This window comes from Micropterus salmoides, unplaced genomic scaffold, assembly GCF_014851395.1.
Source record: "Micropterus salmoides isolate LMB-PRFRI ecotype aquatic unplaced genomic scaffold, ASM1485139v1 Ms_hic_scaffold_13, whole genome shotgun sequence".
NCBI lineage: Eukaryota > Metazoa > Chordata > Actinopteri > Centrarchiformes > Centrarchidae > Micropterus > Micropterus salmoides.
The window spans coordinates 26,973,782-26,999,749 of NW_024040374.1; the positions used below are offsets into that span (position 1 = coordinate 26,973,782).

The 25,968-nt window shown below is 40.9% G+C and overlaps 2 protein-coding genes across 2 annotated transcripts; one reads left to right on the forward strand and one right to left on the reverse strand.

Annotated features, from left to right (window-relative positions):
- The first annotated feature begins 258 nt into the window (after positions 1-258).
- On the forward strand, positions 259-17,202 carry nme7 (NME/NM23 family member 7). The gene is made up of 12 exons (XM_038716658.1): positions 259-404; positions 2,484-2,585; positions 2,903-3,069; positions 3,791-3,901; positions 4,502-4,552; positions 4,758-4,965; positions 5,093-5,198; positions 9,209-9,270; positions 9,893-9,961; positions 10,361-10,462; positions 16,386-16,493; positions 17,062-17,202. Exons 1-12 carry the CDS (start codon positions 402-404, stop codon positions 17,092-17,094), a joined length of 1,122 nt encoding a protein of 373 aa, XP_038572586.1. The 5' UTR covers positions 259-401; the 3' UTR covers positions 17,095-17,202.
- Positions 17,139-25,715, reverse strand: atp1b1a (ATPase Na+/K+ transporting subunit beta 1a). The gene is made up of 6 exons (XM_038716665.1): positions 25,469-25,715; positions 21,370-21,498; positions 19,778-19,933; positions 19,395-19,579; positions 18,640-18,723; positions 17,139-18,525 (listed from the first exon to the last, which is right to left on the reverse strand). Exons 1-6 carry the CDS (start codon positions 25,560-25,562, stop codon positions 18,265-18,267), a joined length of 909 nt encoding a protein of 302 aa, XP_038572593.1. The 5' UTR covers positions 25,563-25,715; the 3' UTR covers positions 17,139-18,264.
- Positions 25,716-25,968: the final 253 nt, after the last annotated feature.

Genomic DNA, 25,968 nt, shown 5'->3' on the forward strand with positions numbered 1-25,968 from the left:
TAAAATTGCCACTTGAACAAAGCTAACAGCATCATGAAAATTTGAAATTTTTGCGCAATATCAATATATCCCCACTCACCTACCCTATTTATATTATTCACTTGTAGCTAATTCCCTGGTGTCTCTGACGTACACGACTACTTTATTTTATGTTGTATATTTAATTTTACTTTTGAAATCTATAATTTTGTGAGCACTTCTTCAGTGGTGAAGGTTGAAGTGGTTATACTTCGTTGACTTTGAACATCTGACATGTACATTGTTGGGTGAATGCACCTTGAACGCACCTTGGCTTGTCACCACAGTTACTATAGAAACAAAGCATAGCCCTGGATGGCTAACGTCTGCTAGCTGCAAACAGTACTGAGATATGTTGTAGACTAAATGTTAATTTGTCTAAAATGGTAAGTTAACATTTCCCTTCTCTATAACAGTGATGCGAACGTCCTATTCGTTAGTTAGAAATCCAGCACCACTGAACTAAAACGCTTAAACGAATCAAACACAGAATAACAGTTAACGTTAGCATTGTGTTAAAGTTAACGTTACCGGGTAACTTAACCAACAACGTTTGGCGGACTTTGGTATTCTGCAGTAGCCAAATTGAGTAACTTAATAGACAATTTAAAGCCAGCTTTACAACAACAATAACTGGTGGTAACGTTAGGTGAGCACTGGCTAGCTGCACCGTTAGCGTTAGTAACGTAACTTACTTGTTTGTTTAACGTTACAGTGCGAATAGTGTTAGTTTCTACTTTCACATGACGTTAATAAACTTAACGGTGAAATAGGCTTGGTATCCCTATGACGAGTAACAGTTGTACCATTAATGTCCATGTTTTGTGTGGCATATTATGCTAAGTCAGTAGGCCCAGTTTGTTCTAGCGTTAATACCAATAACAGTTACACCGTGCAACAGGTTGGTAGGTCAATACAGTGAGTTTCAGTCTGACGGAACATGTGTCTGGGCCTGAATGCTAAGTTGTTGACTAACATTAAAAGTGAGTTTAATTTTAACACACAAAAGAACAGTAGGCTGCGGTGGTGACAAAAAGCACCTGCTTCTGCTTAAGTGCCCTCTAGTGCCCTTCTGAATCTGGGGCACTGGTCTCAATGTCCAGGAGTATTGACTTTCCTGTGGTAGTGGGTAAGCTAAATGAGATAAAACATCAAACATATCTCCACTGTTTTGTGAAGGTTTGTGTGCTAGGCATAGCAGCCCATGGATAATTAGTTTGATAAGACTCTTGCGTCCACCTATATCTAAATACTCCATGCATCAACCACAGGATACAAGTACCTACTTGTTTGGAGAGCGGAAGAGAGAGGTTGTTTATTTTCTTTGCCTTCTCAGTCAGGAACACTGTGCTTTTTAATGTTAACAATGGGCAGAAGACAAGGAAACACCTTCGACATGTTGTCCTTCACAGTGACACACACACACACACACACACACACACACTCCATTCATCTGACTTGCATCACTTTGGAAGGTCTGTGGGAGGAAATTGGAGCGTCATAGTCAACCCTGTTGCTAAGAGGTGTTAGCACTAAATTTAAGACAAACTGACAGATTAACTTCATTTGCATTTATTAGTGTCAGCTATTAAATTATTTGCCAACTAATTTAATCGTTGATTAATCAGTTTGAGTATTTTTTAAGAAAAGTCCAAATTCTATTCTCTAAATATGAAAATGTTCTGGTTTCTTCACTCCTCTGTGACCCCCCGATACCCTGAAAGCATAGTAACAACTGAATGAATTGAACAGTCCATATATAAATAAATAAACACCAAAAGGAAAATCAACACACGTACAGGAATTAATGAACTGAATGTCTTTGGGTTGTGGACAAAACAAGACATTTGAGGACGTCATCTTGGGCTTTGGGAAACGCTGATGGACATTTTTCACCATTTTCTGACATTTTGTAGCCCAAACAACTAATCGATTAATTGAGAAGACTAAGACTAATCGACAATGAAAATAATCGTTAGTTGCAGCCCTAATTCTAAGTCAGGCTTAATTGTCAGCCACTGTCATTTAATGCCACTTCTTTGCTTTTAATTAAGCTGCGGTGCTAACAAAAGAAATCCTGAATCCTTTAACCTTGAGTTTGTAAGAACCCAGACTTGCTAAATGAGGAAACCTACCTACCCCAGTCTGCAACGTGACACATTCAAAAATCTAAAGCGTGCATTGAAAAATAGTTAACAGTAATATAAAGTAGACATGAGTTGTAGTTAATGGGCAACAACAAGTCTACTGCAACAAATATGGAGCTGTTGACTCTGTTGACTCGGACAGAGAATCTGCTTGAACTTTCATAATTTGGACTTGCACTTTATCAGTGTGTTCCTTTTCTCATTTAGGATTATTGTAAAATCATTTGCATCAATATCTGGGACCAAGGTCTACCCAACATGTTTTTTTTTTGTGCCTCCGTATTACTGTGATTATTTCTGTTGACTTGACTTTATCAGGCGGATCGCTACGCCTTTCTTGCTGAGTGGTATGACCCTACTGCAGCTCTCCTGCGGCGTTATCAACTGTTCTACTACCCCAAAGATGGCTCAGTGGAAATGGTAAGCATTTGCTACTGCAGTTAATGTTTTTCAAATTTGCTTTTAGATTGGTTGCTTCAACACTGCTTTAACAACTTCGTCAACTTGTAAAGGCAAGGCTACTGTAACTTGTCGTTATCAAGCTTTTTACCATCAAGATGTGAATCTTTAAGGAGATTTCTACGGCAAGATGTTTATTCTTTTTGATTTTGGAAAAATTGGCCCAGCAACACTATGTTATGTGCTCTCTGGGATATTTTTCATAGTTACCATGAACTGCTTAAATCTGAAACGAGCTAATTTTAATAAATTTCCAATGTGTTTGTTTTTATTTGCAGTTTGATGTAAAAAACCAGCGAATATTTTTGAGAAGGACCAAATATGACGACCTCAATCCAGAGGACCTGTTCATTGGGAATCGAGTGAATGTGTTCTCCCGACAGCTTAACCTGATTGACTATGGGGATCAGTACACAGCAAACAAGCTTGGCAGCAAAAAAGAAAGGTATGGGTGTGTGATAAGTCTGCATGATCTTCTCCAGTTACATGTCTCACCTCACAGATAATCCCTGTAACTGTGGCTCTTAATATTTATTTTAAAATTCTTTAAAGTTGAATGTATTTTGTGCAGGATTTCTCACAGACATTATACACTCATTGTATATTTACTTATTCCTCAGAATGGTAAAAAATATTAAGGAAATTGCAGGTGTTATGTCTTGATTTGCTACATTTTCTGTAGAATGTTAGGAAAACTGCTGTGTGATCTACATATGTTTTCTGTATTTATTGTTGTAATTTACAGGAAGGTCCTTTTAGATTCTTATATATTGGTATGTATGGGTTTCTAATCAGCAGCTGTCAATCAGATTCTTAACATAAAAGCAAGAGACTTTGGTTGTATGTGTTTGACTTTATAAATCACATTTTATTTGTGATTTATTTGCTATATATATTTATTCTTGGAACAGATACCAAAACAATATCCATTAAATACTTTTTTCCTCTATTCATTTGCTTTCCTCCAAAAACATTTCCTAACATTTCACTATATAAACAAAATTGGCTTGACAAGACAATACTCGGCCCTACAGATTATAAACACATCTGAAAGCATTCATGATTGTAAGTGTTTCTTTTATGGTGTCTGATCTTGATGACTTGCTTCTTATTGGCTTATATGTCAGACATGATCTGTTTTTCAAATGCTCTCTCCTTTTCTCCAGAACTCTTGCATTAATAAAGCCAGATGTAGTTACCAAGATCGGAGATGTCCTTGAACTGATATACTCCTCCAACCTGATTGTGACCAAAGCCAAAATGACAAAGCTTACATGGTAAGGTCATAGTTTCACTGGTGAGAGTGACTCATAATACTACAAGTCACACTGTGGTAATGTATCAAACAAACTTCTGTCAAAGAGGGAGACACAGGCTGTTTGGTGCCAGTATCCTCACATAAACAGATGGATGGCTCTCTTTTCTCACACATATTAGGAACATAAGGCGTGCCAAGGGCCAGGCAAGGTCGGCATTTAATTAACTACTAAAGGTTTTATCGGGTGCTCCTTCATTGTGAAATTATATTATCAATCCCATCTCAGTGTCGGATATAGCAATGAGTATAATGAGCACCAAAGGTAATTTTAATGCTCCTGTCATTTTAAGTAAAAATTCAAATTGAGAACATGACATCAGTGGTTATGGTAAAATATTATTTTATTTCAGTCCTGTCACCTCAGAACCATTGTTTTTTTCCCCCCAGACAATTAAGAAGCTAAAATCTTACACACCAAAGAGGACCAATTCACACAGTAGCCTTTTACTCAGGAAAGAAATTACATGTTATTGATGTCCGTAAATGTCAATGTCAGTAGTTTGCATTTGAGTCACATTTGAACATTAACTCCATGGTTTATGGTTTTCCTACCTTTCAGGAGCCAAGCGGCAGACTTTTATGTCGAACATCAGTCAAAGCCTTTCTTCAAGTGAGTGTCTGTAAATGATTTGCTGGTTTTCAGCAAGTGTGAGCCAGCTGAGAACATTTCTGTTAGCAAGGCCACTATAATTAACAGAACCTGTGGCAACGATCCTAATGACATTGTAGTGACATTTAAAATATTTCACACAGCTACTGCTAGTTGGATTTCCACTTATATGGATGAGTTATTCCGTCGCTGCTCCATTTTGCAGTAACCTGGTGCAGTTTGTGTCCTCGGGCCCTGTGGTTGCCATGGAGCTGATGGGTGATGAGGCTGTGTCTATCTGGAGGAGGCTCCTGGGACCTGTAGACTCTGCTGTGGCGCGGAAGGAGGCACCGCAGAGTGTCCGTGCCCAGTTTGGAACAGATGGCTTAAAAAATGTTGGACATGGCTCTGACTCACTTGCTGCAGCAGCAAGAGTAAGGATCTGAAGCTAGCCTGTTAGCTTTATTCATGTTCATATGTGCCCTTGTACCCCACGCTCTGCATTCTCAGAAATGATTATTATGCACTCTAAAGTTGTTTTTATCCTGTTTCTTTTATTAGGAGCTTGAATTCTTTTTCCCATCCACAATTGGCCATGGCCCCTCTAATACAGCCATCTACACAGACTGCACATGTTGCATCATCAAACCTCATGCGATATCAGAAGGTAGGGAACATATACCTATTATACCATTCCATCACTATGCAGCCAACACATATTTATATTATCAATCAATCTATCTACGTATCTATTTATCTATCTTGGTCCTTGTCTGTCTGTTAATACGTCCATAAATTATGCAGATATAATGAGTGCAGTCCACTGACCATAATATATTCTCCCCTTGACCTATGGCCGTTAATGTGCTTGTGTCACACAAAGGCTCTTCATGGTTACCAAATTTGGCTTTGGATTTTTCCAAATCCCTGTCCTGATCCCTGTTCATGGAGCATGCCACTAGAGCTCTGACCTGTAAAATGTGAAATTCTCTGGACAGAGCTGAAGTATGCACACAGAAAGTTGTTGACAAGAAGAGAGACCCATACTGGTCGTTCTGGAGACATTAGCCCACACACAGTTTATGCCGATAAACAAACTCACTGTGGTCCCATCTAAATTAATTTCATTTTTATTTATGATTAAATAAAGATTAAATAAAAATTATGGTTCTGGTTTGGACCAGGTCAGTATTAACTGACTGAATATATTGATTAAATGTATTTGTGCTTTCTTTTTCTATTTTTTGTGCATGCTAACATTCTAAATTAAGAAATAACACTTGCTTAGCATCAGATAGCGAACAAACAAAACTCAGCTGAGACAAACTTGGCAACGTTGTGAGCGGAGATGACATTTTGATTGGGAGATGCACGTCCTTGCTTGCAATGTTTATTCAAAAGGAACATCAGAAAGGAAGCAGCAGAAACATTACCATTAATAGTATTCCTTATTTTATCCCTAGTGTGTAGACCTTTCCCGCGACGGGACATTTTGACCTATTAATTATTAATAATGTCTGTAGATATCTAGGGGTGCCGGGACCCGGGTACTGTGCATTCTGCCCGCTGGTTTGACTTTCTGCCACACCTAAATGGAATGAAGCCATCTTTAATGTTATTACTGGAGTAATAATACCAATAACTTTTCCTGCTAAGACATGAAAGGTTAGCCAGTAAGAAAGGTCTATGAGAGAGGGCCCAATAAAAAAAACCTAACTATGTATGGTCATGCTCAGTTTTCCTGCATAACTGAGCAACTTAAATTCCTCCAAAACCTAGAGTGTGCATGCCAGTGGTTATTGATTATGGTTATTATTTATTCTAGACAGAAGTTTAGTTTTATTTATTAGGATCCCCCTTAGCTAATGCCATGACATCAGCTAGTGTTCCTAGGGTCCAACAAGGAAATCACACAGTTTTATACATACAAATATCACATAACATCCAAAATAAATTCCACCGTTAAACACTACAAAAAAAAAAAAAAGGAAATAAGTTTAATCATTTACTGTTTACTTACATTCATTCAGTTAATTGTATTAAGTACTTGATGTGATTGTGTAACTAGTTCTTAAATACTGTTACGGCTCTGTACGTTACAGTAGATAGAGATTTGTCTAGGTGGAAAGAGAAATCCTAAACTGGCCTGTCTTAATGTCTGTAATTATGTTCGCTACTGATGCACACTACTTAAGTAATATTTTGTTTTACTTTTGTCTCTTAGTTTTCTTAATGTCTATTAAACAACAAGGGCTGTAACCGGCTGATTGTGATTAGTTCAAACAGCAGCAAACGCTCAGCATTTTATTATTGATTTATAGAGCTAATAATTATACATGCATGCCTTATACATTTTGTTTCAAGTGCCTGAAGAGGAGTTTAGTCAGCCCACAAATTTCTCTGAGCTCATTGCGGTCTGGCAGCGTAATAGTTATTTGCTTGCGACATACATCATTTCAAGCATGCTCTGCTGTCTACTGTTCTTTTGCTCACTAAGACATGATGAACACAATAACTGGACTGCCAATTGTCTTCTGATATTCAAGTTTTAAAAAGATAGTGGCAGATCTGAATATGTTGTCAAAGTCCTCCTACCCAACAAAATCACTTTCTGAGTAAATCTGAGGTGAGAAACTACATTACCTCGTTTGAACAGTTGGTCAGAAGTGGCACGAACTTTTAAAGGTATCGTCATCGCCCCAAGTTACTCTTAATGATTAGCTGACAGGTCTGGCGTTCATCTGCTATTCAGTTCATATTCAGTTTCAGTTTATCAGAATAGTTTTGTAGAAAATCTACACATATTGTAGCAAAAAGCAAAAGAATAACGTTGGTTTTGTATTTTCAGTTTTTTTTCCAGATTACATTGCAATGGACTTGCATCATTAAAATGCAAATCCAAATTGCTTAAATTATAGTACTGTCAGGGTTTTAATGTGACAACACAATGTTTTCATCAGACGTCAGGTGACACCTTCTGGTCTGAGCCAAAAATAGAAACCCAGTCTGAGGGATAAGGCAGCTAGGCCCACTCTGGGATTGTCGGTCAATTCAAAGACATAGCATCAAAATGATTGCTTTGATTTCCATTGAAGATCACTTAAGAGACAATATTACATTACAGCTACGTGTGCTGGGGTCGTAGCCAATCACAGCGGTGATAAAGGAGGTTGTGACTGAAACTCGGACATGACTGGAATAGGGAAGCTTCTGTTGCCAGGCACCCAGAATATGATCTCCTAGCAACAGCAGCAGCTGCTTTCTCTGAGCTGTGCAGAGTGTGGGTCTATCGGAGGCTGGCTGCAGGCTGTAGAGGGCAGAGAGAGGAGCTGTGCAGAGTGTGGGTCTATCGGGCGCTGGCTGCAGGCTGTAGAGGGCAGAGAGAGGAGCTGTGCAGAGTGTGGGTCTATCGGGCGCTGGCTGCAGGCTGTAGAGGGCAGAGAGAGGAGCTGTGCAGAGTGTGGGCCTATCGGAGGCTGGCTGCAGGCTGTAGAGGGCAGAGAGAGGAGCTGTGCAGAGTGTGGGCCTATCGGAGGCTGGCTGCAGGCTGTAGAGGGCAGAGAGAGGAGCTGTGCAGAGTGTGGGCCTATCGGAGGCTGTGCAGAGTGTGGGTCAGGCTGCAGGCTGTAGAGGGCAGAGAGAGGAGCTGTGCAGAGTGTGGGTCTATCGGAGGCTGTAGAGGGCAGAGAGAGGAGCTGTGCAGAGCTGTAGAGAGGCAGAGAGAGGAGCTGTGCAGAGTGTGGGCCTATCGGGGCTGGCTGCAGGCTGCAGGCTGTAGAGGGCAGAGAGAGGAGCTGTGCAGAGTGTGGGCCTATCAGGCGCTGGCTGCAGGCTGTAGAAGGCAGCTGTGCAGAGTGTGGGCCTATCAGGCTGTAGAGGGCAGCTGTGCAGAGTGCTAGGCTGTAGGCTGTAGAGGGCAGAGAGAGCTCAGGAGGCTGTATAGAGAGGCGCTGGCTGCAGGCTGTAGAAGGCAGAGAGAGCTCAGGAGGTGATACTTACCTAATACACATATAACTGGACTGAGTACGAATGATTATCCAAATAAGAGAGAAACTCATCAGCCCTCACTGCTGCACCAGGCCCAAACCAAAAGTCACGATTACACTCCTATTATCCTTCCTGACAAGTACACAGGCTACTTTTTATCAGGATGTCAGACTGAGATTATGAGACTGGCGCCCTCTTTTAATTATGTGCGTCTGCAGCAGTCTGACCTCCACTGTCACTGATGCACTTTCCTCGCTGTGGTTGTACCATTTTTACCATAATGTACGGCCACAGTGACAAGAGCTACACCTCTGTATGTCTCTTTCCAAAGTGTTGACTCTGTGGACAAAAATAATGTCTCCTCTCCTCTAACAGACAGGACATCTGTAAGACAATCTCAATGTTCTTTGTCCAGAAGAGACACTACTACGTGAGGTCAATGCAAAATAAGAAAACACTTAGGTCTGAAAAAGAGTAATAATAACAACTAGAGTTTTAGGATGGCAGTAATAATAACTAATATAAGTATAAGAATAATGTTATTAGTTTGATCATGTGATGAATTTTACTGTGACTGCTGCTACAGAAAGTCTTTGATCAGATTGAAGAGTTTATTGTAGCACTATATGACTTGCTTGCCAATCTGTGTAAACCTAGGGATCATAAAGAACAGCTTTTATGTGTTCATAGGTCTGACGGGGAAGATCCTGAACTCCATATCAGCTGGATTTGAAATCTCAGCCCTTCAGATGGTAAAAGTTTAGCAAATAATTCTCCTTATACTGTGTTCTTTCAGAGTCTTTCATACGTTTGCTGTGCCTGCCATCCTTTCACTGTGCTCATGTAAACTAGTTCCAGAAGAATATTGGGTTTCTGCTCATATGCCCATTTATCGTAGCTAGCTGTACTCATGTAACCAATATGTGCACTGTATTGACTGCCTCAAAATTGAAGTCAGCGTCACCGCTGCAAACAGTGACCTCTCACGGTCCATTCGTTTCACCCCATCAGATGTGATGCACATTCTGGGCTGTTGAACAAAAATAAATCAATCAGGGTTTTGAATCACTGTTGCCACATGCAGAGTGTGGTGTGCATTAATGGGAATAAAATAACATATTAGCAAGTCATGCAGTGCCTTTGTTCTGAGGAGATTTCATATCTTTTATTGTTGTTAAAACATTGGTTAGTATTTTTTACAGAAGTTAAAAAAGGTCTTCTGTGATAATGGAGCTGTTTTGACAATTAAAAACATACAGTAATTAATGCATTTTTATTTGATTAAGGAAATTGCTTCATTGTGCTCTCTACTGTTTTGTTTTCCTTCAGTGCATTATGCATATTCCATTGTTGAGTAATATTTCCTTTTCACAGTTCAACGTGGACCGGGCAAATGCAGAAGAATTCTATGAAGTTTACAAAGGTGTTGTCACAGAGTATCCTGTGAGTATAAACACTACGCTGTTGTGCCATCATAGCAAGTACCTGCATCAAAGTTCTGTCAGTTGTTACTTTTGATAAAGAAACACAAACGCCTAATCTTTTGTTAAGCTCTTGAGCAGTGGTCGGCAATGGGCGAGCCAAAGCTGACCCACCAGCAATAATATCTGGCCCATGGCCAGATTACTTTGATAGAGGATCATAAATAAATAATACTGGATCATAAATAATCAATTGAATATGTTCTGGTCCGCCATCTAATGACTTGAAAAAAATTTGGCCCAATACCAGACTTATTTGCCGACCCCTGTTCTAGAGGAATAATCAAATGTTTGAAGTTGAGTGGTTTATTACCCTTATCAGTATAATTCTTCATGTAAGTAAAACGTCCACTCTCTGCAGAGCATGGTGACCGAGCTGTGTTCTGGACCCTGCATGGTCCTAGAGATCCATGGCACCGACGCTCCTCAGTCATTCAGGGAATTCTGTGGGCCCGCTGATCCAGTGAGTCAAATATCGAATATGATTTGCTATTTGATTGCTCATTATATTCTACACTAGAAACCTCTCAAACAAGTTAAATGTCAAAGGGTGGGGTAAGTGTGGTGAAAATCAATCTATCATCTGCAATTCAGCTATCATCTTTCTTTTGAACTGAGTTTTTCAAATGCCCATGTTGTTAAAGACAGGCAACAGAAAACATTTTCATATGTAACATATACTCAGTAGCCTGTCTCCTTTTCATCTTGAGGCTTAGGTTTGTTGAGTTATGTGTGAACGTACAGCCAGCTGCGTGTGGCACTCTATCTTGTATCCTGCATAAGCTTGGCAAAATCTTCGGAGTTAACTTTTTGTTAAGTGATCGCAGCCTTGAATACATATGCTGAGAAGTCATTAAGCCAGCCAGGCAGCTGGAAGCTAGGTGACTGAGGATCCCTGTATTTTTATGAGCTCAGTAGTTGGTTTCAAGCTCTGATTGGTTCAAAGCAGATCGCATGAAAAGTAAAACACCTGTTGGTTTTAAAGAATCCTGAATCAGACAAAAAAAACTTGATATTTTTGGAGAATGCTGTTTTGGCCATTGCTGAGTGTACATAGTAAAGATTTTGTGGCTTATTTGATAAGTGATTTGATAAATGAGCTGGCTGCCCATGAAATAAACGTGTGTGTGTGTGTGAGTGTATGTGACAGAGAGAGAGAGACGTGTATATGTGTGTGTGTTCGTAGGCACTGTGGAACCAGTGCTGCAGGGCTGTGCTAGTGCGTGATGTGAAATCTAATGCCTCCTATCACTGTTAAGTTACAGTAAAAATGAGGGACTACATACCTGCACAAATTCCCCTAAAAGTTCAGCAGGTGTCCACTCAGCTGTCAATCCAGTTAAAAATAGTTTTAATGTTATTTCCTCTGTTTCTGACTGAATTGTTTGTTATTCTTTCTGTCTTTAACCATCAATCCTTCCAGACCACTGTCAAAATGTTACTGACATTGTAGCCACAGAGCAGTAAAATTGTTAAGTAATCAGCTAATGATTTCCAGGTCGCTGACGCTACACCATAGCTTATTGATACCAAAATAATTACACCTTTGCAACTGCCCTCTGTTAGGTTATTAGTTACCCTCTCCTTAAAAGTGTAATGTTTAAGAATTTAAGAGATTTAAAACATTGAAATAATGAACTACCATTATTAACAGAATCTGAAGAAGTAAAAGTTCTGATATTATGAAGACGTCTCTGTATTGTCTTGCAGAGATATCTAGTGAAGTTAGCATGCTAAGCAGCTACCCCTGGCCCATCCTGTGTAGTAATACCACTTTGTACTTAGAGTTGATAATCTGAGCCTCCCCTCCGTATTTCGCTGTTGTCGAACTGACCTCTGTTGGCCTCTTAGGCTGTGTTCGGTCCTGGTCTGGACTCTGTAAGCTAATAGGACCTCTAACTGAGCTAACGGCAATTATCAGCAGTTATGACCTGAAATGATTTTCTGCCCTCTATTTTTTTGGAGTATCAATTAGACAGGTGGAGAGTATCTTTATGCTTATACATTGCACCTTTTAAAGATCATATGTGCAGAATGTTTATGTATTTGTATTATCTTACAAGTTACCTTTAATAGCATACATTGTCCATTGTAGAAAAATCACAGTGAAGAGGCAATCGCACTGGGATTGTTTTTACAGTGGAATTATTATATCAAAAGTGATGAGTGGCATAAGTGTGTACTGACTGTATATGGGGGAAATGTATACTGTTACAGGTGTGGGGACAGAGTGGCCCCAAATGCAACGCTCAGGTTTGACAGGTTTTATTAGAAGAAAGAAGGGGTTGAGGGTGAGGTGGATGCCGGGGAAACACAGGTACAGGGAACCGAGGAGACAGGGACCAGAGAGCCGGGGGGCACTGGGGCCGAGGAAGAGAGGAGGCACAGGAGAACTGGGAGGACGCCATGGGGGTAGTCCGAGGGGGAAAGGGCAGGTGAGCGAGCCCAGCTGACTGACTGAAGACGAGGGTGAGTGAACCTGGGGAGAGACAGACAGACAAACAAACAGGGTCAGACACAGCGGAGACAAAGCACAGGGAAATGGAAAGGATGCAAAATACGTGCAAGCTTTCAATGTTGAAGTGGCACCGGGTAAGGAGCAACGACAATTAAGCCGAGGTAGTGTGGAGAACCAGGGTTGAAGTACTGGCAGAGGTGGAGTTGATCGCTGGCAGGTGTGGCAGGCAGAGGAGGAGGTAGACAAGATGCAGGTGCTGGTCGTTGGCTGGGCTCAGGAGCGGAGGGAGAGAGAGAGAGAGAGAGAGCACACACACAGGGAGGCAGGCAGAGAACAGAGAAAACCAGGGAAAAAACTGAATCACAGACAAACAAAAGGAGAAAAAAACCAGGACACTCACCGTCAGCCGGGCTGCCACCACAGCAGTATACAGTATTTACTGTTAAATTCACCAATATATTTCATATAGTTCAGGCTGCTGCCAGAGGTTCTGTCCTTTAGCTGACGAGCAGTTTCATCAGTCTGTGACCTCCAGACTCACCTCAGCATTGTCTGACTAACAACCTAATCATTAGCACTCCTACTCTTTTCAGTGCAGTTCAGTCATTTGATATATGAGATAAATGGAAAGTCACAGCAGCACTGAGATCTCAGAGAAACTCTCAGTGCGTTAGAGGCTCGCTGCTGAGGTCACCAACAGGGCGTGTGTGTGTCCATGTAACATTGTTGTGCTAAGTACCAAAGTACAGTACATTTTCAAATGCGGTGAGTAAAGACATTCCAGACGTCATTATCAGGCCGGCAGATTGAACTGGACAAACGCTGTAAAGCCAGACTGTAAGAAGAGGTCAGAATATCTTTTAATTGTTGGGCCAGTTGTTTCTGGTAAGAACAAGCTATTGATTAATTCCAAAGACTAATCTATAAACAACACGGGTCTTGTGTGAATAAACACATGACTGTACAGCTGACCTGGATTAAGTGACCTCAAACACACTTTATCATATTAGAGTTGATGGTATATCAATTTCATTAATAATATTCCCTCAGAGAAGAGTTGTGAAACATTAAAATATATGACACATAAAGGATCCTCATGTATTCACACCTCCACACCCTTAGCTGCCTTGCATTGCACTCACTCAGTAATGAGATTGTGCTCTGTCTTGTGATGTGTCCTGATACCAGAGTTGGCAGACACAACAGTCCTCTGTTAGCCAGTCCTGACCCAGCCTGTACCCTCTACCCTCGTCCATAGTGTTTTCTTTTCTTACAGACTGTAAGTATACATTTCCATTTTTATATCAGCAGCTTAATAAATCACTGGCACCCCCCACTACACAGCAGCAGTGCATGGTAGTCACAACATGCTGTGTTGCCTCCCTTTGTGTTACAGTACATGATGAGTGGAAGAGATGATGAAATAAGCCTGGACATCCTGTTACATGAGGCTAAGATACTGTCCCTGCATCGTGTTAAAAAATATGCTTTTCCTATAGATTTTTGACCCATGTGATGCTTCTGTGGAAAGAGATATCAGCTGTCCCTGGTGACCACTATGCTAAATTTAGTACACTGTACTACCCTGAAAAGATACATCTGAGTAGAGCAGAAATATAACCTTATTACACATGTTCATGTTTCAAGTTTTGTTTTTAAAACAGTAAAGTTTGTTGTTGATTAAACTTAATGGTGAAAATTGTAACTAGATTTTGCCATGTTGGCTCCTTTCATGGTCTGTAACATCAGTGGATATTACAGAGAAACCATGAATAGTTTCCACAGAGCTTCATGTTTTGCCTGTTTGGGAGACTTTTGTATTCACCTTTTATATACATAGAACATTATAGCAATAGGCTTAGGTTCTTTTTCCTAATCTGGTCAATGTTTAGGTGGCCCTAACAGACAGTAGTAGTAGATGTAGTAGTTGGTAGCAGTAAAAGGCCATATGCCATGTGACTGACTCGCTCACTTGAGCACGGTTGAACATTCAGCAGTGCATGAAGGATCAGACGTGAGACTTTTCGAATTTCTGGATGGTCATGTAACCACCAGGTCACTGTCGACAAAAGCCTGCAGTCACTGTGTGAACATCAGTTGAGCAAACTACGGGACTCATTAAAATCAAATTAAACTCTGACTGCAGGTCACTCATGGGTAACTAATACAATTACAGAGAGCAGCGCTTAGCAAAGAATTCTTTTATCACTAAGTAAATCTCCCCCTAATTTCCCCTTTGCCATCTTTGGCTTTAGTCTCATGTAGCACGGGACTCACCTGGTCAGGGCTATTTTGCAGATAGTTAAGCACAGGCTACGGTTTTTAGTTTAGTATTAGCAATCCTTCTGTTGTTCATTCTTTCTAACACAATCTGATGCTTACAATTAGCCAGATGATGGCACTTGACAAAAAACCGCAGTTACAGTTCAGCCAGTAACAACTCATTTTGAGTTTTCTCCTGCTGCAGTGTTAATTCAGTTTGCTAAGCATTAACACCCACCAACATTTCTCACAAGACATTTGATGTGTCCGTTTGTTTGACCAAACAGTTCTCAAATGTAGCGCCTCACATCACCTCTTGTCACTGTTAATGACACTGAACTGCAAATGGGGAAGCTACTGTAGAACAATACCCATGCCAACAGCTCTGTGAAGCTGTACTTACCACAGCAGTACATTAAGCTAAATGATAACATCAACATGCTCACAATGACAATACTAACACATTGATGTTGTGCAGGTATTATGTTTACCATGATCACCATCTTACTCTATTTAGTTAATTTCATAGTGGCACATATTTGACAAAAATAACCAATAAGTTGTTTGTAACTTCAAATTGCAACACTCGTAGGAAAAGAGCTAAAACAGTTGACCCACAGTTCCCACGATCCTTGAACTAACATTTCAGTGTTGTGTAGTAGAATCATTTGAACCAGGGGACTTGTTTTCCCCAAGCTTTTTTGTTTTAAGAGACAATGACTGGCTTGGAGGAGGAGGGTGGGTTGATGTATGACCTTGAAACGTGTTCCTGCCTTTTGTGTGCACACTCATAAACCACTGGATAACAAAATGTCATAGGAAAGGTTTACCCGCACAAATCCAACCTTAGCTGGTGTTATGTGGATGCATTTGTCTTCATTTCAGTATTAAGTATATTCTCTTTGACCCAACTTAAACAACCATACTGTTTCTTTAAAGCATAAAATATCATGTAATTTGCTTTTCCCAATATCTTGTATAATGTTAGCTTCCCTTTAGAGCTAGTAGTGGCATAGCTGAAGTAATGATTCACATATTGTCACTCCCTGTGGGAGGGTTGCATTTCCTGGGGGCAAGAGAACCCCCAAGGCTCTGACCTTGGGGGTGTCTGATGTTGAAAGGAAATATCCAGACACTAATGATAAAGCTGTTGCATGTACACAAAGCAATAAAAAGGAGAACTTAGTGTCTCTATAAAGTATTTGTTGTGCACAGTGATGAGAAAATATGTAAACGGTAGTGAAAATATTTTTGATTGGTTTTAGAACTGCACTTAATAGAGAGGAGTGGTATGGAAATGTTATTAGTAAGTGTATTAGTATCAACAATACCTGTTGCAGTATTATAACAACTGACTATGCTATGGTTAACATTTCTTTCATTCTGAAACTTAAAAAGGAAGCAGCGGTAATCTAGTCCACTATTTACTGTGTAGTAACCTTTGCTGAGCGTCAGTGTTTTGTCACTTCCTCTACAGGATCACATGTCCATTTGCTGAGTAAACACTTTGTCTTACCAATATACAACTGCACAGGATGTTCAGTTTGAAAAGGACTTGATATTTTCATTTCATTGTTTTTAGTTTCAAGGTTGTGGAGTTGCATGCAAATAAGATGATTTGTTTTATCAGTGAAGGAATCACAGTCTAGATGTTTCTGTTCAACAGGAAATTTCCCGGCATCTTCGTCCAACCACATTGCGTGCTCTTTATGGCAAAGACAAAGTGAAAAACGCAGTCCACTGTACAGACCTTCCTGAAGACGGTGTTCTGGAGGTGGGTGATATGTCACTGACACATTGTACAGTCTATGTTCCATAAAATACACCCATTATTTCATGTGTAGTTCCTCTGATCCTACCAAATAGGTTTCCTAATTATCTTTCCGTCCATGCATAAATAATTACCTTAGCTTTATCCAAGAACAAAATCCCCTTGACTCTGTCAAGCCGTGCCTTTAGACGAGTCTCATGACTCTGCTCTGTGGGCTGGGGCAACCTTAGCTCACACTGGTTTTGAGGAGAACAAGAATGGCAGAGGAATTTGAAACAAAACCATTGTTTTGCAGGGAGTGGGTCTGACCCATCAAGCGTCATTGTTCAGGAAAACTCCTGATCTGTGGCCTGGATAAATGCCTCCTTGTTAAACATTAGCCTGTGACTGACTGAGCTGCCATTTTCCTAAGACTGGGACATCGTGGCCAAGAAAGCGAAGAGGAGAATTTACTCTTGAACTTTCACAATGTCACTATTCTAATATTAGAGAGGAAGGACTGGTTGATACTTTGATGTTAATGTTTGATTCAGTTGGTTCTCCAATTCATTTATCTCAATTCCTTTGACAGGTGCAGTATTTCTTCAAGATTTTGGACGGGTGAATGCAAAGGAGAAAACATGCAACTACATATTCAAAGACTTTACAGTTGACTCATTTTTCTGTTTATTGTTTCAGCCTTGTGCAGATTAAATAAAGTGACAAGAGTAGAGTCCTGCCAAGTGTTTTGATCTTTAACATTGAATTAAGTATTTCACACCAACTAAACATCTTATTACACGGGATACTGCATTGCCTCTGATATTCTTTAACTTTTTGACCAGCGACTTTGGTATTGGATTCATACATTAAACTTTGAAAAAAATTTACAACTGCATAAATATAAAATTCTTCCACCATGAAAATGGCTAAAACATTCAATAGGAAGTAGCATCACGTCATGTGATGTCTCCAGCAAAACAGATTTCAAAAGCACTGAGTTGCCACTGTTTCCATGGAGGTGACAGTCTTCTAGGCTGGACCCACAAAGCTCTACACTATGAATTAAGAATGAACAGATGTAAGAGTATCAAACAGAAATGTCATCAAACAATATCCTACAGCTAAGGTGAACAACAAAGAAAAAAAGGTGTACAAATGTATTCTTCCACAGTCAACTTGGACAACTTGGATAAAGAAACAGACCAAAAAAAAAAAGAAAATATATAGATTCCATGGAGCGCAGTCATTTACTCATACATGGGCCTTAAAGGTTCAGAGTACCTTAGCTAGTAATTCAGTTAGTCAGAGCACATTAACACACACTCCACACACTCACATAAACTAAAACACCTGCACACAGACACGAGCGCACGCACACACCTTGGACCACTAAAGCTGACATAAGACAGAAGAGATTACAACAGGACTGGACTACAGCACTGGACACTCCAAAAAATATATAGAAACCACATTAGGGTGAAATACTCGGGGACAGAAACACAGCTCGCTACACGTCAGTAGTGGAATTGCAGTTTTACAGTAATAGATGAACACATCCCATGGCTCACGGAATATTTTCTTGTACAATAGAATAAATATTTGCTATTGCTACTCTTGTATTTTACATTCTAACCCTCGACAAACACACAGAAAAGCTAATGTAAAGCACACAGATTAAGTGTAGGCCCTGTATATTATGAATGTTCAGAGACTAGTGGGGTTTATCTGAACTCTTTTAGAATCGCTCTACATTTTATTTGTTTCAAAATGAAAGTGCTCATCATGGCTGAGGTCATGTTGAACTGATTGTGAACTTGACATCAAAACGTCCTTGGTAGCGGTCTTTCTCACTGTAGTCAATGTTTTCTCCATATACTTTACACTCAATGCGGAGCTCCTGACCGAGAGTGAGGTTGGTAAACTGAATGGCCACCAGAGGCTGCAGGTACTGGGGGTGCAGCCGTTTGCCGTAGTATGGGTAGTACTGAAGAGGGAAGCCTTCGCCTAACCCAAAGTACTTGATCTCTCCAATCTTGGCTTCATCCTCTTCTCTCTGCAAACCCAACGGTTGAATTTGATTTAAAATTAACTTTTTTTTTTTTTTTTACAGAATTAATACTATAGACAAATAATTTACTAGTATATATAAAACACATATCAAACGCACCTTATTTTTGCAGTAAATGGGGATCAGGTTGGGCTGTGCTTTGGCCTGCAGAGCCTCTGGGAGTGACCCGTTGTTAGCAGGAGCCTAGAAAAAGAGAGACTGGTTGATGAACAACATCCTGAGCAGGTGGTTATGTTAGGTTTCACTGGCGGGCAGCAGAACCAGGCTGCTGCCACAACATGTGGTTTTACATGGTGCAACGTGCACGTAACTGATGTATAATACGGTGGAAATACCCCGAAATGTGGGTTGAAATTACAGTAAGCACCCTACATGCACACGTAATACTTTATGTTGCTGCATTCAAGTGACATAAAAAAAAAAAAGAAAAATATGTCCAAATACATCCGACTTGTGGTTGGATGTATTTGGCTTGTAAAGCTAGTGGGCCAGTAATGAAGACCAAATGCAATCAAATATGACTTTAAAAAAAACAATGAAACGTATGAGCAATGCCTGATTTATTGTTCCTGGATAAGGCTGATTTACATTTCCAGTGACGTTTTTGTGCTGCTTTTGTGTTGCAAGGTGAAAATCTCCACATTTTTATAATTCAACACATCTAACAAAGTAGTGGCTCCTTTCATTGATCCCGAAGGATTTATCAGATTGGTAACATCAGTTAACACTTACACTGTGTGCTACTAGTTTTATGACCGTGTTCTATCTGTCCTGTCAAACTCATTCACCTTTATCAGTGTGAATGCACCTACAATAATGAAAGCTATAATGTTGTAAGTGTGCAGTAAACCTACCTTTGGTCTGAAGTTAACAATCCTGTTGAGCTTGACAATAAGGCAGGGCTTTCCCTCCTTGAAGCCAAAAGAGTCGTCGAGCACCCCTGAGCAGCTACCGAGCAAAGACCTTTTGAAACGGCAAGCTTTCTTCTGTCCATCTTTATCTTCCAGAGGTCCGCGGTCCTTGTATGTCTGAGGAGTGTCTGCAAATGGTACACACAAAAAAAGACACATTACACCTATAAATACACAGAGTATATAAAGTGAATACAACCAGAGCAAATTCCAACCAGTATTTACATGAAATTAAGAGAACATATTATTATTGTAGGCTTTGTATTGTTAATATAGCTAAATACATGAATATGACAAATCTTGATTGACGATTGGCTCATACTTGCCTCCACAGTCTTCAAATTTCATGGTATCAACTTGACGCTCCTCATCATACTGTTTAAGGAAACTCATCATGCTTTTGGTGTACTTCTCATATGTAGACTTATCATCCTTGTTGAAAGCAATTTCAGATTTGTCTGAGCGTGGGGTGTGTGATAGACCTGAAAACACAGAACATTTTATTGATAAGAAACTACTAATTAAAAAGGGGGAAACATTGATTATAAGAGTTCAATGATTTAAATGCAGCAACTTGAGGAAAACACAATATAAACTGTTTTCTGCTTGTGAAGTGAAGTTCCTGACATCTGCACTGTCTACCATGCAAGCTATTCTTTGTAGAGTCTCTGGTCTATTATCTTAGGACAACACACAATGTGGGGTCTTAGGGATTTCCTCAGATGGTCTCTGTCAGCTCTTTATAGCAGTAATTTTCCACAGACCTTGTGCACAGCGCCTCAGCGAGGCGTGGCATGAAGAGACTGAGATGGGTAAGAGGAGTGAAAGGAAACATCACAGTTCTGAGCCTTTTCCCAGCCTCATTGTTGGATCTGTTTATTTGTTGCTGTAGTTATGAGCAAGGTCTGGGGTATTTGTGCAGCAGAGACAGGGAACTCACATTTAGTCATTCGAATTTCAGTGGTGGCTTGTGAAAGTCCACCAATCCCCTGCCCCCACCCATCCACTCTCACGTGTGTCTCTCTCACAATGGAAACTTTTAGCCCCAGAGTGAGAGGCGGGCTTGAGCTCTGAAAAAAAAAATAAAAAACTACTCCCTGCTTCCTTTATCTTGCCACTACTGGAAACTTGCTTCAGCTCAAAGTGCTCAGCACTCTTTTTCTCCGCCAGGCAACTCTTTCATTGTCAACAGTCGTGGAAGGTTGACAAGAAAAACGGCAGTCAAACTAACCCGCGTTCGGGAAGCCAGTCATTTACAACAGCTGCTAAAAATACCGCCATGGCTACAGCATGTGCGCTGCAAACAAGTACTGGCACAGCGAGACAAGGCTGGGCAATTAAAATCTACACCATCACCAAGCTTGCAGGAAATTTTGAAACAGCCATAGTGTGGCTGTAGCAGTGTGTGTTTTCACAAGAGTACAGATTAGAATTCTTCTCCACAAGCTTAGAGGCCTCTTAGCCGGGACTAAACTCAATCTTCTTTTTCTTTTTTCCCTACCAAACGGTAGCTGCCACACATGTGTATGTAAACATGTCGGCCGTGACACATAGCACACATGAATCGTTTCAGCCACAATGGGTGTAAGCTACAACAGTTCCCCTGTAGCCTGAGGGGGGAAACATTGACTGGCTGAGAGGAGTGAAGGACAAAATGGCTGAACCTATCTAAGGTCAGAAAGACTTCTGATAGAGTAGCTGCTTAAAGGCACACCCTGACACACATGTCTATCTGCATGAACCATAGACAGCCACATCTTCACACAGACTTAGCCCAGAACATTTCTAATCTGATACACCTCGAATCAGAACTACTCTTTTCGATGCTGCTGTTTGCTTTAACATGTGAGCTGCTACTGAAACATCAAGTAATGCAGCAGATCACTCATAAAAAGGCAGTAAAAAAGAATGAATTTACCTGGGGGAGCAACTCTGTCCTGATAGGTGGGTTTGTAGTCACTTAACGTGAGCAGCAGTGCCTGAATGGTCCCAATGAAAATTCCAGCCAAGCATCCGTAGAATATCAGGTAGAACAAGAGGATTTTAACTGCAGGGGGAAAAGGTACATTTCATTAATTATAAAACAAGAAGTGGATCTACTGATTCATCAGCAAATTGTTTTCATTTATGGAGCAAAAATGCCAAACATTTTCTGATTTTGGCTTGTGAACTGAATATTATCAGGTTTTTGAACTCTAGAAAAATTTACATTTGACATTTCCTAGACCAAAACAATTAAAGCAGGCCTTAAACTGATTAACACTCATTGTCATAGCTTTTGGTTTGGCTTTTTAGTTTAGTTGTCTTGTATCTCTAGACAGTTGGCACCTAAAACCTTCAAATGTCAACAGAACCTCCAGGAGCCAAGAAAAACCACGGGAATTTCATTTAATAGATCCTTCAAAAACTACTTCAACACAGTATGATCCCTTTCTCTCCTCATTATGGAAGCCATTTTACAACAATGGCAGGGTTTTTTTATTTTCATCAATTTAAAATTTACTCCAATTATGCAACAGCAGGAGGGCTGCAGTTCCAGTTCTACATGGATGAGTCACCAGGCATTTCTAGCCACCCTGATGCGGCGCTCCTTCACCCCCATTGTCGCCTATCACAACAGGTTCAGCATGAACACCGTCCTCATTTCATTGAACAGCAAGGCTTCACTTGTACTTTCTCTGGCTTTATTGGTGCCGTTGTTGTAGACAGAAACTTGTAATTAGCATTTCTTGAGAAAAGATAAATCGACACTACCCTCAGTAGGCTGTGTGTTTTATGCTAGTAATTACTTTCCCCCCCCTCCATCTTTAGATCAGCCCAATTGTTTGAATCCAGCTATACAACACTGCGATGTAATACTGTGGTCGTGATTGGTAAATTGAACAAATGTTTTTTTGTGGCGATCTCACACTTCAGGAGTATCTCCAGAAACTGTGTATTGTCTGATCCTACTGCATACCTTGAAAGTAGCCCAAAATAACTTTACTGTCCACTTTTTGCAGTAATAGGTCAATCTGATTTTCCATGCACCTATGGGAGTCATTTTAATATTTATATATTCACATCTATTTTCAATTGATGTAAATATCTTACTACCCTGCATATTTAGGTTTCTGTTGGAGGGACATAGCCATTAAGAGCACATGGCCTTGAAATGTATCGAAAAAGGTCTTCTTGCTACCTAAATAACTTCTCATTCGGTATTTGATGCCCGATCTTTTCCCCCCAATCCCCGACAAACAGTAACAGCCCTCTCCTGGCATCATATTGTTTCTGATTTTGGGTTCCTGAACACAGACAGACAGCCACGTTCCCATTCTTGTCAGGTCTGCTGTTGTTGTGGCACCTTCCCAAAATGCCTTTGTGCTGCCATTTGCATGTTCAAAGCAGTAGACTGAGAAGTCTGCAGGGGAGTCAGTTGGCTGACCGGGCCTGCCCTCCCCACGCCTTGTGTTAATCTGATACTGTGAGTTTGTTGCATTCAAAAAAAAACACACTGAGAACACATGAGCAGTGTTTCCAGCACATGCGATCCATAGCGGCCCTTTATTTTGTGCTCGGAGGCCCGACCCATTAACTGTAGACGGCACATGGCATGAGGCAATGTGTCTTGTACCACAGCTACAAAAACTGAGCAGAAACATGGACTGAATAAAAACATGAGTAAAACATCTGAATAAATATTGCGCAGCCATAGCAGGATTGCTGTGTGATACACCTGAAGGAAACTACAGACTGACACTTGGACACTTTGAGCTGAGTTGTGTGGGATTACAGTCATGTGCAATTATTTGTTAAGAATACGCTGTGTAAAAAGTGGTGCGATCAGCGCCTGTTTTATGGGTGAGAAGTATTTGCAAAACAGAATTAAAAAAATGTCCTCATGGATGCAGGTGAAATTCAGGCCAAATAGAGTGTCAGACAGTGTGAAGTTATAACCGGTGCTAACTTTTGTCACTTGCCCGTTCATTTTAGTTTCAATAATATTTTTTAGTTGGTTAAAAGCAGAACAAGGCCTTGGTGGGCATCTAAGGGGCACACTTGTACTAATAGCCAATGACCTGAGATTTACAAGATCGACATTACATCAGTTTCATATGAGCGCACGTGGGTGATAGTGAAAGTACACAACACCATTTTGTAGCCAGTAATGGCAGATATCAACGCTGTTGCCCACAAATGTAAATAGCACAGGAGCTGGCCTACTGGTGGTGAGAGGCAGAGTTTGAATGGAGAGCACCTCCCCCACCAGACTGCTGCAGCATGTTGCGAAGGGGCAGTCACCACATTCACACCTCACTCATGTCTCCGCTTTAACTGACGGCTTTTTGTTGAAGCGTAGTCACGCTCCACCGGCTCGCCAGCACATTTCGCCACAGATGCGTCTTAAATGTCGACACGAACACACAAACACTGGTAGAGCCGAAGAGGTGTGTCCCGTCACTATCTGACACTCGTCATTTCCTTTTTTTTTTTTTTTTTTTAAATAACAGAGACAGAAAATTGATCACCTCAAACGCCCTCTAGCTTTATTAGTGAACATTTCTTAAATGGGCTGTAGCGACAGACCGTGATGGTTTCTGCAACTCAAGGGCACAGACGTACCTGTTGCTTTTAGAGCAACATCGCCCGCCTTTAGTTAGTGCGACATCACACTCCCTCAAGAGAGACCAGCAGTGAGCCTGTAACAGATGCACAGTGACAGAGGACTGGTGACGTTACTACGCCAATAACGTCTTTCATCTCAAAGTAGCTCCTGTAAGTTCGCAATAAACTCGCCATTTACTATTTTACCACAGAGCAGCTATGGCGGAGATACTATGGCAACATTAACTGATTTCTCGCCAGAGAATGAGTCTGAAGTCTTCCGTTTCTTTGAGCTGTTAGTAAGCTCTGAAGAAAGAACGCTTTAAACTGGCAAAGACGGACCGACTAATGTTTCCTTTCTTTTCGGGGGAGAGAAAAAAAAATACCTAGCAGATAGAGAGGGGCGGCCCTTGAGACATGTGAGTCGTGATCTCCTCACAGCACCATATTGCCAAGCGCGACCGAACCCGGCTGTTTCACACATGAGGGGGACAAAATGCCATTTATATTTAGTTAAACGGTTTAGTGAGCTTAAAGGGTGCTATATAATGGCGTGTAGTTATCCTGTCAACCACTGCTCACCGTATTAGGCGAGCATTCCCCTGACTTAAGGTACTGAAACAGTGGTAAAAAGATTAGAGTTGGATCCATTAATCTGGGGTTTGAGTGAAAAGGGGGTTAAAGCACAACCAGGCCCGTATACATGAGCCATAGATTAGCTATTCAGCTTGGGATACAACGTCCTGTTTCTCTTCTACTCTCTTTAGTAGGCTAATATACAAGAGGGGGACCAGTGAGGCACACAGCAACCCAACTTTCACCATTTGATTTAGTGTAAAGTCGTGGCCCACTACACTGTCCTTCAAGATGACCTTTTCACAGAGGACGTTTATTAATGAATGGCCCGAAGTGGGCTACGCCGAGGGTGGGTTATTTCCAAATGCCGTGTATTAAACATAACCACCAACAACTTAGACTTGAATCGTGTCAAAAAAAATCATGAGTTAACAGTATTAGCAAATATTCAAGGGAACGAATTGAGTCAATTGATTTTTTTTTTTTGTTAAATGATTAGCCATATATTTGACTACACGACCTGTAGCATGTCTAGCAAGTTAACTATATCAGATAAGCCCGTTTGTTTTTTGTTTTTTTTAACCAGTGAGTTTATTCTGACGACAGACCAACTTCACTACACACAGCCTCCATTGAAAAGCGAAGTCACGACGCAGCGTGTCAAAGCCAGTGAGATCTAACAGGTGCTGTCTGTAACGTTACAGTAACGTTAAGGAAATGGAGACAGACCCACCGAGCGCGGGCAGTTTCCACTCCCTCAGTGCTACATCACTGTTTATTTGACATTGTAAAGTCGCCTGTCAGCAGCAGCACTCTTGTTCAGTAAAATGAAGGGACATGAGTAAGTTACTTACACCAGCTGCCCCCAGTTCGTCCTAGAAACTCCTTCTTCTCGGAATTCCACACAAATGTCCTCCATCCTCCGTCACTGTCTTTATTTCCCGACATAATAGCTCCCCGGTAATATTCCCCCCTTTTGGGATTTTCTGGTTTAACGGTTTGATTCGGCTGGTTTTAGCTTAGACTGAACTGTCCCTCACAGGAAAAGCAAAAGGGCAGTTTCGTACCCGACTCCACCAATTGTACCGCACACAATTTATCTCTCAGGGAAACCGGCTCCGCCTGCAAACTCCCGTAATAAGTTACCCCCGAAGAGGGAGGGCTGAGCTGAGCAAATCACAAGCTTCCGCTGCTTTTTGCGTAAGAGGGAAACTAGAGGGGGGGGCTGCTACAAGCCTAGTACACTAATGAAGGTACAGAGACACGGCGGGGCCAACACAAAATGTCCAACTGTTGCCACTAACGTTTTAAATGATGCCGGCGCCATAGTAACTAACGTGTGCTGTAGACAGTC